The sequence below is a fragment of the Labeo rohita genome, chromosome 21 (genome assembly GCF_022985175.1).
Source record: "Labeo rohita strain BAU-BD-2019 chromosome 21, IGBB_LRoh.1.0, whole genome shotgun sequence".
In the NCBI taxonomy this organism is placed as follows: domain Eukaryota; kingdom Metazoa; phylum Chordata; class Actinopteri; order Cypriniformes; family Cyprinidae; genus Labeo; species Labeo rohita.
This window is the reverse complement of record NC_066889.1, coordinates 11,072,825-11,088,520: the sequence shown is the minus strand read 5'-3', so window position 1 is coordinate 11,088,520 and position 15,696 is coordinate 11,072,825. Positions and strand designations below refer to the sequence as shown.

Below are 15,696 nucleotides of genomic sequence, written 5' to 3'. Positions count from 1 at the left end.
TAGAGGTTTAATTTAATTCATTTATTTATTTTTTGAAGAAGTGGAATTTAATACTCTTATTCTGGAAGGATGCCTTAAATTGAAAATTGACACTGAAGACATGTTTAATATTACATAATATTTCTATTTTAAATAATTGCCCTCAAAGAATCTTGAAAAAAATGATTATAATATTAATGATTAACTTTAGAGTGCATTAAAATATTAAATGTACAAGATTAGTATATCATAATGAATTCTAAATGCACTGAGAATTGGGGTAATTACTTTTGAAAATTCAGCTTTACCATCACAGGAATAAATTATATTTTAAAATATATCAAAACAGAAAGGGGTTATTTAGAGTTAAAATATTATTTCATAATTTTACAGTTTTTTTCAAACAAATAAAAGGAGTATAGAAGACTTATATGAATTTGAGAAAAATAAAACAGAATTTCTTAAACGTTTAATAAATTATACAAATTAAAACATGGAAGAAAACATGGAATTTAAGAACAATTGGATAGAATTAGATAGAATTTGGGAGAGGTAAACAAAACAGAGTCCTAAACATTTAATTTTTCTTAAACTTAATAAATTTTAGAAATTAAAACAAAACAAACAAACAAACAAACAAACAAAGAAAACATGGAATTTGGGAAAAATTAAAACTGAATTTGGGGGGAAACAAACCAGATCTCAGGGTTCTAAAACATTTTTAATTGTTCTTAAACTTTTAATAAATTATGAAAATTAAAATGGAAAACATGGAATGTCAGAACAATAAAACAGAATTTGTGGGGAAAAACAAAACAGATTTTACAGGGTCCTAAAAATGTAATTTTTCTTCAACTTTTAATAAATTATAGGAAATAAAACAGAAAACATGGAATTTAAGAACAATAAAACAGAATTTGGGAGATGAAAACAAAACTAATTTTAATTTTTCTTAAACTTTAGAAATTTTAGAAATTAAAACAAACAAAAAAACATGTAATTTGGGAAAAATAAAACAGAATTTGGGGGAAAAACAAAACAGATCTCATAGGGTTCTTAAAAAATTTATTTTTTTTTTTTAACTTTTAATTATAGGAATTAAAAAAGAAAATATGGAATTTGGGAAACATAAAACACAATTTAAGGGGTAAAACAAAACTGATTTCATAGGGTCATTAAAATTTAATTTTTTTCTTAAACTTTTAATTAATTACGGAAATAAAGAAACAAAAAACATAGAATTTAGGAAAAATAAAACAACATTTGTGGGGAAAAACAAAACAGATTTTATAGGGTCCTAAAATGTCATTTTACTTTTAATAAATTATTTTGTATTTTAAATTTTCATTAACAAATGAGACATGCTTTTAATACTGAAATTTAGTCATTAAAATGGTATCCAGAAAAATTTTAATGGACAAATAAAAAGAAAAACCAACGGAAAAAATGGAATTTGGAGGGGGAAAAAACCCCACCATCCAGTCAGATTATTTCAAACATGTTTAATATTTTATGTTTAATAAGAGACTTGTCATAAGCATTTAAAAAAATTGTAAGAACTCCAAACTTTTGAACAGTAGTGTATCTATGGTTATCTGTATCAACTTGTAATTTTACAATAACCTCCACTGACTTGAAGGATTCTAAAAGCTACTTATATTGTTTGAAGGAAATAACTCATAATAATCATTAATTTTTAACTGGATTAACTTTGAGCAGGAACTATGCTAACTTTGTCTGCAAAAATAACCAACTGACAGGTCAAGGTTTAAACCTAAACTTGCCTGAAGAATGAAGAACTACAAAAACTGGCTTCGTATGGCCTTTCTTTCATATCTGAAGGTGTAGATACTTAAGAAAAAAGTGTCACTATTTTTGACCAGATTATTGTTATATATTATTATTATTATTATTATTTTAGTTTCTATTGAAACTTTTTCTTGGCAGCTTGGCTGTTGAGCTCACGTCACCTATTTCTGTTGTTTATTGTAGATTTTTTTGTAATGTAGTGGAATACTAGTTTACTGTTGCTCAATCAAACTTGTCGATTATCTTGTGCTCCCATCATACCTTTGTGATGTTTTATACAGTAGTATGAATATTTAAGTCTTTCAGGATGCTGAGATTCAGCTCCGTAATGTAACCTATCTGTGTTTAGATAATCGGAGAGCAACAGAGGCTTGTCTACAGGACGAAATAGAGTAGAAGTTGTTTAAAACCACTATTATTTTTAAACCCATTTTGTCTTTACTATATTAACATTATGACTTGATTAGAAGCATATTTTTGTATAGCTTTGCTATTATATTTGTCTTTCACAATCAGCTGAAAATGGTTTTGTTTACATGTAGCAGACATGTAAAGTTTAGCATGTAAACATGTCAGATGACGCATTGTTGTCTGATCCCAGGCATTACAATCAAGTTTTGATTCAATGTGGAGACGTACGTCTCCTGTAGATCCGTGCCTGAAGTTTCAAATGTACCTCAAAGGTGGTTGGTAGATATCAATACATACCGAGTCATATGCCTTTGAGATACACTTGTAGTGTTACATGTTTATCAGTATATAAATATATATATTTTGTCTTTGGGGTTTTTTAAAAACTGTAAATATTCACGCCATGTACAAAGAAAATGAGCTGTATTATAAAAATTCTGTTCATGTTTTTCTTTTTTTAAAATAAAATGTTTCGCAAAACAACGGAGGCTGATTGTTGTGGCTTTAATACATAAGGAAATCATTTGTTAGACACAGTCTTTTGTCACACATTTTATTGATAGTTCATCTCATCTCTCACACAAGATCAATAAATACACAGTTAATAGTCATTTCAGTCAGCTAAATGACATTGTATTAGTCTGTAAGTCAAAAAACGTACATCTCAGCAGCTACTAACCTCAAGTGACAGGCAACAGTTATGAAAGAGTGAACTTTATTAAGAAGAACCAAACCAGAAAAATCAGGGACATGATTTAACGGTGCTTTACAAATAGATATGTAGGTAAAGTCTCTGGAAATCTGCCTGTGGTGATATCATGACCCATTCTGAATGAGGGGAAAAAGGCGGGAAATTCAAATGTAGCTCCCCATAACTGAACATTCTCTGGAAGGTTGACAGATGATCTCAGAGATTTGAATGTAGCGATTCAAAATGCCTTTTATTAAATTATTTAACAATCATGAGGGTGCATCCTGAAGAAAAAAAGGACTTCTTACGTTCCCTATTATTGGTATGACCTCACCTTATGAAAATTAACCATGGTTTTACTACAAATAAAACCAAAAAATCATGGTTACTATAGTTAAACCATGGTAACCACAAATTAACCATGATTTTGCTACAATAAGCATAGTTTAACCCATGGTACAGTTGAAGTCAAAAGTTTTCATCCCCCTTTCAGAATCATTAAAAATGTTAGTTATTTTACCAAAATAAGAGGGATCATACAAAATGCATGTTATTGTTTATTTAGTACTGACCTAAATAAGATATTTCACATAAAAGATGTTTACATATAGTCCACAAGAGAAAATAATAGCTGAATTTATAAAAATGACCCAGTTCAAAAGTTTACATACACTTGATTCTCAATACTGTGTTGTTACCTGAATGATCCACAGTTGTGTTTTTCTGTTTAATGATAGTTGTTTATGAGTCCCTTGTTTGTCCTGAACAGTCAAACTGCCTGCTGTTCTTCAGAGTAATCTTTCAGGTCCCAGAAATTCTTTGGTTTTTCAGCATTTTTGTGTATTTGAACCCTTTCCAGCAATGATCGTATGATTTTGAGATCCATCTTTTCACACTGAGGACAACTGAGGGACTCATATACAACTATTACAGAAGGTTCAAATGCTCACTGATGCTCCAGAAGTAAGCCGGGGGGGTGAAAACTTTTTAAATTTGAAGATCAGACAAAATAAGAAAAATGTACACATCTTCATTCTGTTCAAAAGTTTTCACCCCCGGCTCTAAATGCAAAAAGGATTTTTCTGACAGTTTGACTGTTCATGATAAACAAAAGACTCACTAAACAAAAAAAACAAAAAAAACAAAAAAACAAACAGCTGTGGATCATTCAGGTAACAACACAGTATTAAGGATCAAGTGTATGTAAACTTTTCAACAGGGTCATTTTTATAAATTCAACTATTATTTTCTCTTGTGGACTACATGTAAACATCTTTTATGTGAAATAACTTATTCAGGTCAGTACTAAATAAACAACAACATGCATTTTGTATTATTCCTCTTATTTTGGTTAAAAAAAAAAAGAACATTTTTAATTACTCTGGAAGGGGGATGCAAACTTTTGACCTCTACTGTATTTGTAGTAAAACTGGTTATGCAAATGGTAATCCATATGCCAATACGAGATTTCTCATCTTCTTCTCGTCAGGCGATAAGGCTTGACCATAAGGAACAGAATTTCACCCCCTGCTGAACATTAAGTCTGTTATTCTCACCAAGTCTGCATTTACTTGATCAAAAACAGTAAAATGGCAATATTGTGAAACATTATTACTGTTTGAATGTTTTCTATTATATTTTAAAATGTAATTAATTCCTGTAACAGCAAAGTAGTCAATAGTCAAAACTCCGTTCTTCAGTATCTCACGGTGCTTCAGAAATCATTTTAATATGCTGATTTGGTGGCCAAGAAACATTTCTTATAATTATCAATGGTAAAAACAGTTGTGCTGCTTAATGTTGTTGATGATCCATTGATACTTTTTATATTTGAACTTCTGTAATACGCAACCCTGGACCACAAAACTAGTCATAAGGGTAAATTTGTATTTCTACATCATCTGAAAGCTGAATATATAAGCTTTCAATTGATGTGTAGCTTGGCTGAAATACTATTTGAAAATCTGGAATCTGAGGGTACAAAAAAATCTAAATATTGAGAAAATCAACTCTAAAGTTGTCCAAATGAAGTTCTTAGCCATGCATATTACTAATGAAAAATTAGGTTTTGATATATTTACAGTAGGAAAAAAACAATAATTTTGACCCAAATAATGTATTTTCGGCTATTGCTATTAAGACTGGTTTTGTGGTCCAGGGTCACATATTATTGATGTCTTTACTGTCACCTTTGATCAATTCAATGCATCTTTGCTGAACAAAACTAGGAATTTCACTCAAAAAGGAATTACAGGAAATTATTATTATTAATGGTATCTTTAGTGAACACATTAGGGGCTATATAGTCCAATGGGATGTTTGGACTGGTGTGGTCCTCCTGTACATGCTCTCAAATGGTCCATCATTACTTTTGGTATAAACTTCAGATCAGTCTTTGCTCCAAAGAATCAGTGTTTCTGCATTTTGTTCCCACGACTCAGTTCTCCAGGTTCCATCCTGCCAGATTAACCAACAAGAAGTGCTAAAGCTCCAGGAAATTCACATTTGCTGATATTAAGGTCATTACTTGAATTGGCTTTAAAGAGAATCGGAACTTTAACTATGAAAGCAGGAAACATTGATCGAAGGGATGAGAGTATTTGTGGGTTGTCAAGCTAAGGGAGAACGACAGCACTGGTTTTGCAGTGAAGGAGCATGATACAGAAGTCACTTGATCAACAGAGGCAGCGACGGTCGCTCTTGGTCACCTCCTCGGACGAATGCACCACGTTGGGGACGAAACCGCTCTTAACGCCCTCCCAGCCCTCCTGGATAGTGATGTCACCGCTTTTGACCAGCTCGTAGATGTCGCGCGTCAGCTCCGTGAAGGCCCGCTCTACGTTTATGGCGTCACGGGCCGAGGTCTCCACGTAGCGCATGCCGTAAGCGGCCGCCAGTTTTTCGGCCTCCTGCTGGCTCACCTGCCGCTGCTGCTCCAGGTCACACTTGTGGCCGACCAGTAAGAAGACAATGCTATGCGGCTGCACGTGACTGCGCGCTTCCTCCAGCCATTCGTGGACATTCTGGAAGGAGCGGCGGTTGGTGATGTCGAAAAGCAAAAGGCCACCCACTGAATTACGATAATAAGCCCTTGTGATAGATCTAGATCACATACAGAGGAGAAGAGCAGACGGTATCAGACAGGTGGCGGGAACACGTTGCATATTACATCATACGAATGAACGGCTGTGGATGAGCAGTATTTTATATTCAAATGGATAAATAATTTTTTATATAATTAGAAATAAACTAGCCTGTAAATACATGATGGGATTTAGTGCTGATAGCCGGTATGAAAGCTATTACAGCCTGAAATCCCAGAAATTAGGGACTGGCTTAAAATAGATTTTATCAATGTAATTCAAAAATACATTAAAAATCTAATTCATATGTAATGACACAGCTCTTCTATAATGAGCATGTTTTTCATTTCTGAGTTAAAATTCATTCTGGATATTTTTTGGAGGTCGTAAAGTCAAAAATATCTGTCCTCCCTGGTCCAAAAAAAAAGAAAAGTAAGATTCAAAATGCATTTATTTCATATTAAGTGTAGTTCAAGTCTATTATCTATCAGTTTACTGACATATCACTCGAGACTTACTGATATAAAAATTGTAATTGAACTTGATTTGGAGTACTACTTGTGCACAATGCACATTTCTTAATATTAAGCCTAAAATATGTTTTAATGTCACTATTGGTGAGGATTGTATGATCTTTAAATATTTAGCATTTAAATAATGATATTATTTAAAGTGTACCTAAAATATACTTGCAGTAGTTCCACTTAAGCACAATGAAATATCCTTAATATCTTCAGTTGGACTTCAGCACTACTTCTGCACAATTAAAGTGCATTAAGTACAAAATTAGTTGTTCCAATTTAGCAAACTTTAAATATACCAGTTTAGTATAATAAACATACAATTGCATGTTTTTTTTATTAAGTACATAATTTGTAAGTGTATTTGTAGTATGCTTAGCATAAAATAAATGTATTTTAAATACATTTCAGTATATTATTTTTCACTAGGGCTGAAATCAAGAATCTGATGAATCTTTATTTACAACTGAAGAAATTTATCAGGTTATGCACACAATTAATGGATTATATTCTTCCACTGACACCAGGTATAGGAATTTTAACAACTCAACCAAGAAATTTTATTGAAGAATCAGGTTTAATGTAAGAAAAAAGGGGAAAGTTTGAGGTCATAAAAATATCCAGATTTGGAAAAAAGTTAATTTATGAGGGAAACGTATCCTCTTTTGTGTATATAGTCACAATAAATGTGTTAAATGTTATTTTATTTGTATTTAATGTCTTATATTGCATGTACCAGACCCTTATAAGGAAAATTTTATTACAGCCCCACAAATTAGTGACTGGTTTGAAAGAGTATAAGTATGTAATGAAGTGACTAATATGATGCTCATATTTCACAATGTAATTAAAAAATTCATAAAAACTGCAGTTTATTTGTAATGACACACCTCTTCTATCATGAGCTTGTTTTTCATTTCTAATTAAAAAATTCATTCTTGATCTTTTTCAGATGCGTAACGTCAAAAATATCTGTTCTGACATCATTTAGTTATGCACACAGTGAGTGGATGATTATATTTTTCCACTAAGACGAGATCTAGTATAGGAATTTTAACAACTCAAACAGGAAATTGTATTGAAGAATTAGGTTTAAGATAAGAAAAAATGTTAAAGTTTGAAATCATAAAAATATCCACCTATGGAAAAAAGTTAATGTGTGAAGCAAATGTGTCCTTTTTTGTGTATATAGTCTCAATAAATGTGTAATAAGAAACATAAACTTACATATGGATTTGGTACTAAGCTAGTACATTAAAAAAGGTTTTTGAAGTTGTAAATAAAACAAAGATTATCTATTATCAAAGTTTTTCTTCTTCATAATTTAAGATTTATTTCAATGTGTGACTTGCCGTTTCTATGTAATTATTTGTGAAATTTACTTCATGTTTTTTCACTGTTAATAAGGCCACAACTGCAATGGTTATTGAATATTTTTATTGATTATCAAAGGGATAGTTCACCCAAAAATGAAAATGAATTTGTGTTCCGAAAATGTACAAAGGTCTTACAGGTTTGGAACGGCATGAGGGTGAGTAATTAATGTCAGAATTTTTATTTTTGGGTGAACTATCTCTTTAACATTATTAGTAAAGTAATATTTATTCTGTCAGTGTAACTAAAATTTTACTTGTATTTAATGTCTTAGATTATATGTACCATCCTCTTATAGGGAAAATTTAAAATCGATAAAATCTAAATATGAAAAAAATAGCATGTGAGGCCATTCCAATTTAGATTTTTTAAATAAAAAAATGTAAATCCTAAAATTAACTTAAGCACAATGAAATCATTGGACAACTGTGTTGATATGTACGTATAAAATAGCTTGTGCCTTTCAAAAAATAGCCAATCGGGTTTACTACGTTAGTGGGTTGCAGGGGAGGGACGTTCTCATTTTACAAAACAATTGACTGGTGAAAAAGTCTATGTAGCACATGAGGCATTAATAGTTTTGGCTTGTTTTCCTGGAAGAGAAAGACTGTACATTTGAAATGCAATTATCTGCAAAAAATGAATTTTGTCGATGTTTAGGTGTACACTAATCTCCTATTTTGAATTCTTTACACAATTAAATAGTGCCTGGGATAGCTACATGCACAATGTCATCAAATACCACCAGATGTACCTGAATCTCTCTTGGCCTGCCGTGTCCCAGATCTGAAGCTTGATGCGTTTGCCTGGTTCAATCTCCACCAGACGGGAGAAGAAGTCTACGCCAACAGTAGGATCAGACACCTGTGCAAAACGTCCTTCTGTGAAACGTCTGATCAAACATGACTTCCCCACCGTCGAGTCGCCAATGACAATCAGCCGGAACTGGTACAGCCATATAGCTTCCATATCTTATTTGATCTGTCAACAAATAAGTGTTTTGTCAGTCAAAAAGTGAAAAACATTTTCTGAATAAACCCAACAATGTGCATATAGTTCACCTAGATCATCCTTAGAATTTTCATTTTTGTGTTTTATTTAACTCAAAGACATTATTATTATGACCTTATTATCATGAAAGGCATTTTTAAGGATCAGGTCATGTAGATGTGTATTAGAGTGGACTATCAGCTGAGCCTCGTTCTTTAAATGGACGACTATCATTCAAATAGATGTTATGTGTAATTACCTTATTCCACATATGATGCGAGACCCTTAATTTGTATGGCAGTCCAAACTATTATACATTTACACACTGGAATGATGTTGCAAATTTGGTCAGAATGACCAAAATGTGTTTATAAATTCATTTTTGACCAGGCCTACGTGTATCTCAGCGGTTGTGTAAGTATCAGAGCTGTATTTTTATGTTAAAACGTAATATATTTTTTATATTTTCCTAATTAATAATAAACTGTTTATCACGACCTAGTACCCAAAACATTATGAATCTTAAAACAACATCGCGTCTCTATATCCTACGAGTTCCTAAAGCTAGCTAAAGCATTGTAGATGCTTGCAGGCCTGTGAGTCGAGCATAGCACTTGTTTAGAGAAATCGCTCTGTGAGCACATAATAATGTATCTTTCGTGTAATTATTACCTTGGTTATGCTTCTCAGTGTCTGAGGATGGCAAGCCCCATATTCTTCGCTGTCTTTCAGGCAGAAAGCGTAAAATACCGTGACGTTCCCAGGCAAGGCATCCAAGCACACCCGAATGTTTTTGAGGATAAATGTGCAACTAGTCCCGCTTTGAATATGCACTAAAAGACCAAGCGCTTGACCATAATCGACTGGGGCGTTTGTATTAAGACCTGTTACTTTCGGAATGCCCATAAATTCTTTGTAAATTCATATTGTCAGTCTCATGATTAGGGATAAAGAGATGTTTGTGAAAATGTGCTGATGAAATGGCAGTATCATCAGCATCATATAGCCTGACTCATCCCTCATCAGTACCATTACCGTAAGAACTGATGGAGCGACGCACTGCTGGCGGTGTCGCAAATCTCTGCCTCCTCGTTCTGCACTTTCAGGAGGCGTTATACTGGCAACTACACTTAAGCATAACTGATGCTTTCTTTTTTTTTTTTTTCAAAATAATTAATATGCCAGCTCTCATCACTACCCTCAGCTTCATTTCATTTTGAGCATTTTAATTCAAATTGTTATTTTTATATACACTACCAGTCAAAAGTTTTTGAACAGTAAGATTTTTAATGTTTTTTCAAAAAGACTCTTCTGCTCACCAAGCCTGCGTTCATTTGATCCAAAATACAGCAAATACAATTTAAGGTTTAAATATGTTTATTATTTAAATTAACTGTTTTCTATTTGAATATATTTTAAAATTATTTATTCCTGTGATCAAAGCTAATTTTTAGCATCATTACTCCAGTCTTTAGTGTCACATGATCGTTCAGAAATCATTCTAATATGTTGATTTGCTGTTCAAGAAACATTTTTTATCTATATTTGGGAAAGAAATTGTAGAAATTAATATTTTTATTTAGCAAGGATGCTTTAAATGTATCAAAATTGATGATAAAAGACATTTATAATATTACAAAGGATTTCTATTTCATATAAATGCTGTTCTGAACTTTCTATTTATCAAAGAAACCTGAAAAAAAAAAAATTCTACTCTGCTGTTTACAACATAATAATAACAAATATGCTGATTTGCTGTTCAAGAAACATTTTTTTAATCAATATTTGGTAAAGAAGTTATAGAAATTAATAAGTTTATTTATCATGGATGATTTATATTGATCAAAATTGATGATAAAGACATGTATAATGTTACAAAATAGTTCAATTTCAGATAAATGCTGTTCTTCTGAACTTTCTATTTATCAAAGAAACCTGAAAAAAAATCTACTGCTGTTTTCAACATAATAATAATAAAAAATGTTTTTGAGCAGTAAATCAGAACATTAGATGATGCTAAAAATTCAGCTTTGAAATCACAGGAAAAAATTATAGTTTAAAATATATTTAAATAGGAAACAGTTAATTTAAATAGTAAAATATTTCAAATATATTTCAGTAAAAATATTTCTGTTTTTGCCGTACTTTTGATCAAATAAATGCAGGCTTGGAAAGCTGAAGAGACTTCTTTAAAAAAAAAAAAAAAAAAAACTGTAAAAATCATACTGTTCAAAAACTTTTGACTGGTAGTGTATAAAAATCAAGTAAAGTGGACACTAAATACAGAACAAATGCATAAACCATAGTTTTAAAACAGACATTTTATATATGCATTACAATTGTTAAACACAAACATAATAAATTGAAGCAACAAACACATAGAGAATAAATTAATAAATAAATAAAGATTCAGCTGCTTTAAACATTGACATGAAACTCAATTAAATTTTTTTAAATGCCACAAAACTCATAAGAACTTCAATAAAATTCTATTTGTGTAAATACAACTTACATATAATCAAAATATTACTGTAAAACCAAATATTTGGGGTCAACCAAATAATGACAAATGTAAACAATCCTACGTTTTGCAATTTTATGGGTACTGGGAGGTGCTGCAAATCCCACTTTTGGTGATATTAAATAATCTTCAAAACGTAAAATGTTTAATGTAGTCTATAAAAGCACATTATTATTACTACTTCTGTTCTCGCAAAGTTAAATAGGCATACAATTTAAATATAATCAAAATAATATTATTAAACCAATCTGACATTTTGCATTTTAATAGGTACATTGGGAGATGCTGCAAACCCCACTTTTGCTGATATTAAATAATCCTTAGGTGTAAAAGTATAAAAGTAAATAAGGCCTATTTTATTTCTACTACTGCTGCCACGAAGTTATCTTGATTTTTACAAATGTTACAAATGTATTAAATATTATAACAGACGTAACAAAATGTTTTTAAATAAATATTTAGATTTTTTTCAGACGGGGCGTGGCTATGACGCAACGTGTGTTAATGGGCGTGGCGGGCCGCGTTCCATCATTCATCACTTCGGTACTTGACAGTAGTTGAAGAAGCAGAGTTCATCCGTGGCTTTTACCATTTGTGTTCTTTAGAGGAAAAGACTTTAAAATACATTTTTATCAATGTTATTTCTTTTTGTTTTCTTTCTCGTGTGGATCTAATGGGAAGGCAAAGCGTGTAACAATCTGTGCTTGTATTCAATAAGGAGGACGAGCCCAAACATGACAGCGGTTTGACCTAACTTTCAGCTTTATATAAACTTTTTAAGACCGCGTGCCTCTTACAAACCGTAATCCTACAACAATGATCAGTGGATAAGCTGTGATACAACTGCAAAGAAGTAGGTCAGTGCGTTTATGATCCGGGTGTTTATTTGCTTTTTTTTAAAAAAAAAGTCGTCATGCAGAAAGAACATTTGTTCAAAGTTCTGGTCATCGGAGACCTCGGAGTTGGAAAAACGTCAATAATCAAACGATACGTCCATCAGATATTTTCTCAACATTATCGTGCAACTATTGGAGTGGATTTTGCTCTTAAAGTCCTGCACTGGGACAGTCAAACAGTGGTCCGACTGCAGTTATGGGACATAGCAGGTACGTTATCCTCTTAAAATGTTTTATTGTATATGTTACACATTTTATTTACTTTACAAGATGGTAAATTCACATTATTTAGGGTGCTAGTCAAAAGGCAATTTATGCACAACATATATTAGACAACTGTTGTATAGTGTTGGTGGTCCATATAATATGATAAACCATTATAGGGAGTGTTACTGCCTCTCTAGAATCTCTTCCCGCTGAGTTTCCTTGTGTGAATGTGAAGGAATGTATCTTGTGTTAATCTCAGCTGGTCTCATACTCGTGCTAAAGTCACATGAGAGTTTGAGGTAAAGTCCATAAACACACACACACACACACAGAGAGACAGTCAGTGTAGATCAACACAGTGGAGTAGGATTTATTATTAGGAATAACACAGTTAAATATTTTAAAACATGATTCTATTTTTGTCTGAGTGATGTTTAACCTCCAATTTCCCATCCCACATTCATCATAGGACAGGAACGCTATGGGAACATGACACGGGTTTACTATCGGGAGGCCGTGGGAGCCCTCATAGTATTTGATGTGACCAGAGCCTCCACGTTTGATGCAGTGCTGAAATGGAAAGACGACCTGGACTTAAAGGTCACTCTCAGTAATGGCAAACCTGTCCCCGCTGTGCTTCTAGCCAACAAGTCTGACCAGTCACGTGAGGGTCTGCGTTCCCAGATTCCAAAGCTTGATACGTTCTGCAAAGAGAATGGATTTGTGGGCTGGTTTGAGACCTCGGCAAAGGTGAGGAGTTTATTTTGTGACCCTGAGCAGGCTAGTATCTGTTCATGATAGTTCATGGATGTTCATGATCATCCATTGGTTCTGCTCTGTTTTCACAGATGTCGGGATCTGTGTATGCATAGCTGTGTTTGCATTTAACACACATACATTAGGAATGCATTGTGCTAATTAGCAGGAAGGCCTTTGTTTACTATCTACAGTCCCTTTTTAATGAGTTACATAGTTGTGCTTGAGGGTATAAAGTGGTTCCTGGAATAAATGGCATGACACCCGACTGTCTGAAACATTTTAACGCTGGTTCACCCTTATCATTTTATAACTGTGCTTTTTTTATTTGATTTAGCTTTTCTGTTTTTAACTTTTTAATACAATTTAAAATTCCACCACGCAGTTTACAAGTGCCTCTATATATTTTAAACCATAATCTGGTGTGGAGTTGCATTAAATGCTACGTCATACAACTGTTGCATTCATCCCCGGGTAAATGTCACATGATCTGAGCTGTATAGACAGTGCTTTCTTTACATGTGGACAAGGCAAAAAATTGTGCATGTACTATATTGAATTTATGTGACAAAATGCCTATAACGAGGTTATAGGCATTTTGGTGCATGTTATAGTAATGTATGAGTGGCATATCCAGTGTCATATGCATTAGAATAAGGAATTAGGAATTATGTATGTGAAAGAAAAAAATTGTGTGTGTATATATATATATATATATACATACATACATACGCACATATATATACTTTTGGTCAAAAGTAAGAATGCAAGTATGCATTAAATAAATAAATAAAATAAATTATCACCTAAAAAAATCTATTTCAAATAAATTATGTTCTTTTGAATTTTCTATTAATCAAAGAATCTTGAAAAAATCATGGTTTCTACAAAAATATTAAGCAGCTCAACTGTTTTCAGCATTGATAATCATAAGAAATGTTTCTTGAGGACCAGATCAGCCTCTAAAATAATTTGTAATATTAATATTAGAATGATTTCTGAAGGATCATGTATTACTGAAGACTTCAGAAGAATTCAGAGGAAAAAATGATATTTTTATATTTAAAAAAAATTAAATAGTAGTAATATTTTACAATATTACAGTTTTTATTGTATTTCTGATCAAATAAATATAGCCTGGGTGAGCATAAGAGACTTTAATGTTCATATTCTTAATGTTTAATGTTCGAAAACATTGAATATTAATCATTAAACAAGTTTAAATAGTAACAATATTTCACAATATTACAGTTTTACTGTATTTCTGATCAAATGTATCTATGGTGAGCATAAGAGACTTTAATGTTCACATTCTTAATGTTTAATGTTATAAAACATTCAAGATTAAGCATTAAACAAGTTTAAATAGTAATAATATTTTGCAATGTTACAGTTTTACTGTATGTCTCTTAAAACAAATGTATCCTTGGTGAGCATAAGATACTTTAATGTTCATATTCTTAAAGTTTAATGTTTTAAAACATTGAACGTTAAGCATTAAAGAGGTTTAAATAAAAATAATATTTTACAATATTACAGTTTTCCTGTATTTCTGATCAAATAAATGTATCCTTGGTGAGCATAAGATCATTTAATGTCCATGTTCTTGATATTTTACGTTCAGAAACATTCAGAAATTGTACTGACCCCAGACTTTTCAGTGGTGATATTTGTGGCTGTAATATAGGGTTATGCTTTGTAATTTTATTGACACCCTTATTCTTTATGTTTCATTTTACGCCTACTGAAGGACAACACAAACATCGAGGCGGCAGCTAAATGTCTGGTGGAGCACATTTTAGCCTATGAGGAGAACATCACAAACAACACAGACCCAGATGTGGTGGCCCTTCCCGGCTACAACAACAACACCAAAGAACGGGTCCGAACCAGATGCGTGACGTGTTCCAAATTTTAAAATACAGGACGATGAAAGCCAGAGAGATGAAATGAAAACATGTAGCGGTTTGTAATAGATTTAAGGGGACTCAGCCATTTAATGGCAAACCCAAAACAATGAGATTGATCTTCAAGAAATGCAGCAAAATGGTGGGAACTGTAAAGAAGGATTGTGCTGATTATGTAGCGTGAAATCTCACATTGTTAGATGCACCGTGTTGATGGCGATTTGGAAGTGATATGTTTACAGGTGAATGCTCTGCGATTTTAGCCAGGTACAAAGTCTTTTGTAACACAAGTCAGTCAAATATGCATTTCTTGCTATTTTGTGTGCAAGCTCTTTTAAAGCTTGTGATATTTATTAAAAGTGGCCTTTGATTTAGATTCATGTGCAGAATGCCTTAATACTTGCACAGCTACAGTATGTAGGAATGTTCTGCAACCTCTTGCATTACAAAAATAAAGCACGCAGTGTTTTTCCTCCATGTAAGCTCTTGAATGTGTTATTGTAGTCCTGCGCAATTCAGGGTTGTGCAATGAAAGAAGCATTAAAGACTCT

At 32.4% G+C, this 15,696-nt stretch overlaps 2 protein-coding genes across 2 annotated transcripts; one reads left to right on the top strand and one right to left on the bottom strand.

The window, feature by feature from the left end:
- Positions 1 to 2,403: 2,403 nt before the first annotated feature.
- Positions 2,404 to 9,870, bottom strand: rab39ba (RAB39B, member RAS oncogene family a). Its single transcript, XM_051092448.1, has 3 exons — positions 9,531 to 9,870; positions 8,623 to 8,849; positions 2,404 to 5,992 (listed from the first exon to the last, which is right to left on the bottom strand). Exons 2-3 carry the CDS (start codon positions 8,835 to 8,837, stop codon positions 5,566 to 5,568), a joined length of 642 nt encoding a protein of 213 aa, XP_050948405.1. The 5' UTR covers positions 8,838 to 8,849; positions 9,531 to 9,870; the 3' UTR covers positions 2,404 to 5,565.
- Positions 9,871 to 11,894: 2,024 nt separating this feature from the next.
- rab38c (RAB38c, member of RAS oncogene family) lies at positions 11,895 to 15,678 on the top strand. Its single transcript, XM_051092449.1, has 3 exons — positions 11,895 to 12,485; positions 12,952 to 13,232; positions 14,989 to 15,678. The coding sequence occupies exons 1-3, from the start codon at positions 12,293 to 12,295 to the stop codon at positions 15,154 to 15,156; spliced, it is 642 nt and encodes a 213-aa protein (XP_050948406.1). The 5' UTR covers positions 11,895 to 12,292; the 3' UTR covers positions 15,157 to 15,678.
- Positions 15,679 to 15,696: the final 18 nt, after the last annotated feature.

What these genes read in the sequence shown, in the direction of transcription:
- rab38c (XM_051092449.1), top strand. Translation starts at nt 12,293, where the DNA reads ATGCAGAAAGAACATTTGTTCAAAGTTCTGGTCATCGGAGACCTCGGA. An exon ending in GCAGTTATGGGACATAGCAG is followed by an intron (nt 12,486 to 12,951) that starts GTACGTTATCCT and finishes CATTCATCATAG; the next exon opens with GACAGGAACGCTATGGGAAC. An exon ending in GGTTTGAGACCTCGGCAAAG is followed by an intron (nt 13,233 to 14,988) that starts GTGAGGAGTTTA and finishes CGCCTACTGAAG; the next exon opens with GACAACACAAACATCGAGGC.
- rab39ba (XM_051092448.1), bottom strand. Translation starts at nt 8,837, where the DNA reads ATGGAAGCTATATGGCTGTACCAGTTCCGGCTGATTGTCATTGGCGAC. An exon ending in GCAGGCCAAGAGAGATTCAG is followed by an intron (nt 5,993 to 8,622) that starts GTACATCTGGTG and finishes TATGTGATCTAG; the next exon opens with ATCTATCACAAGGGCTTATT.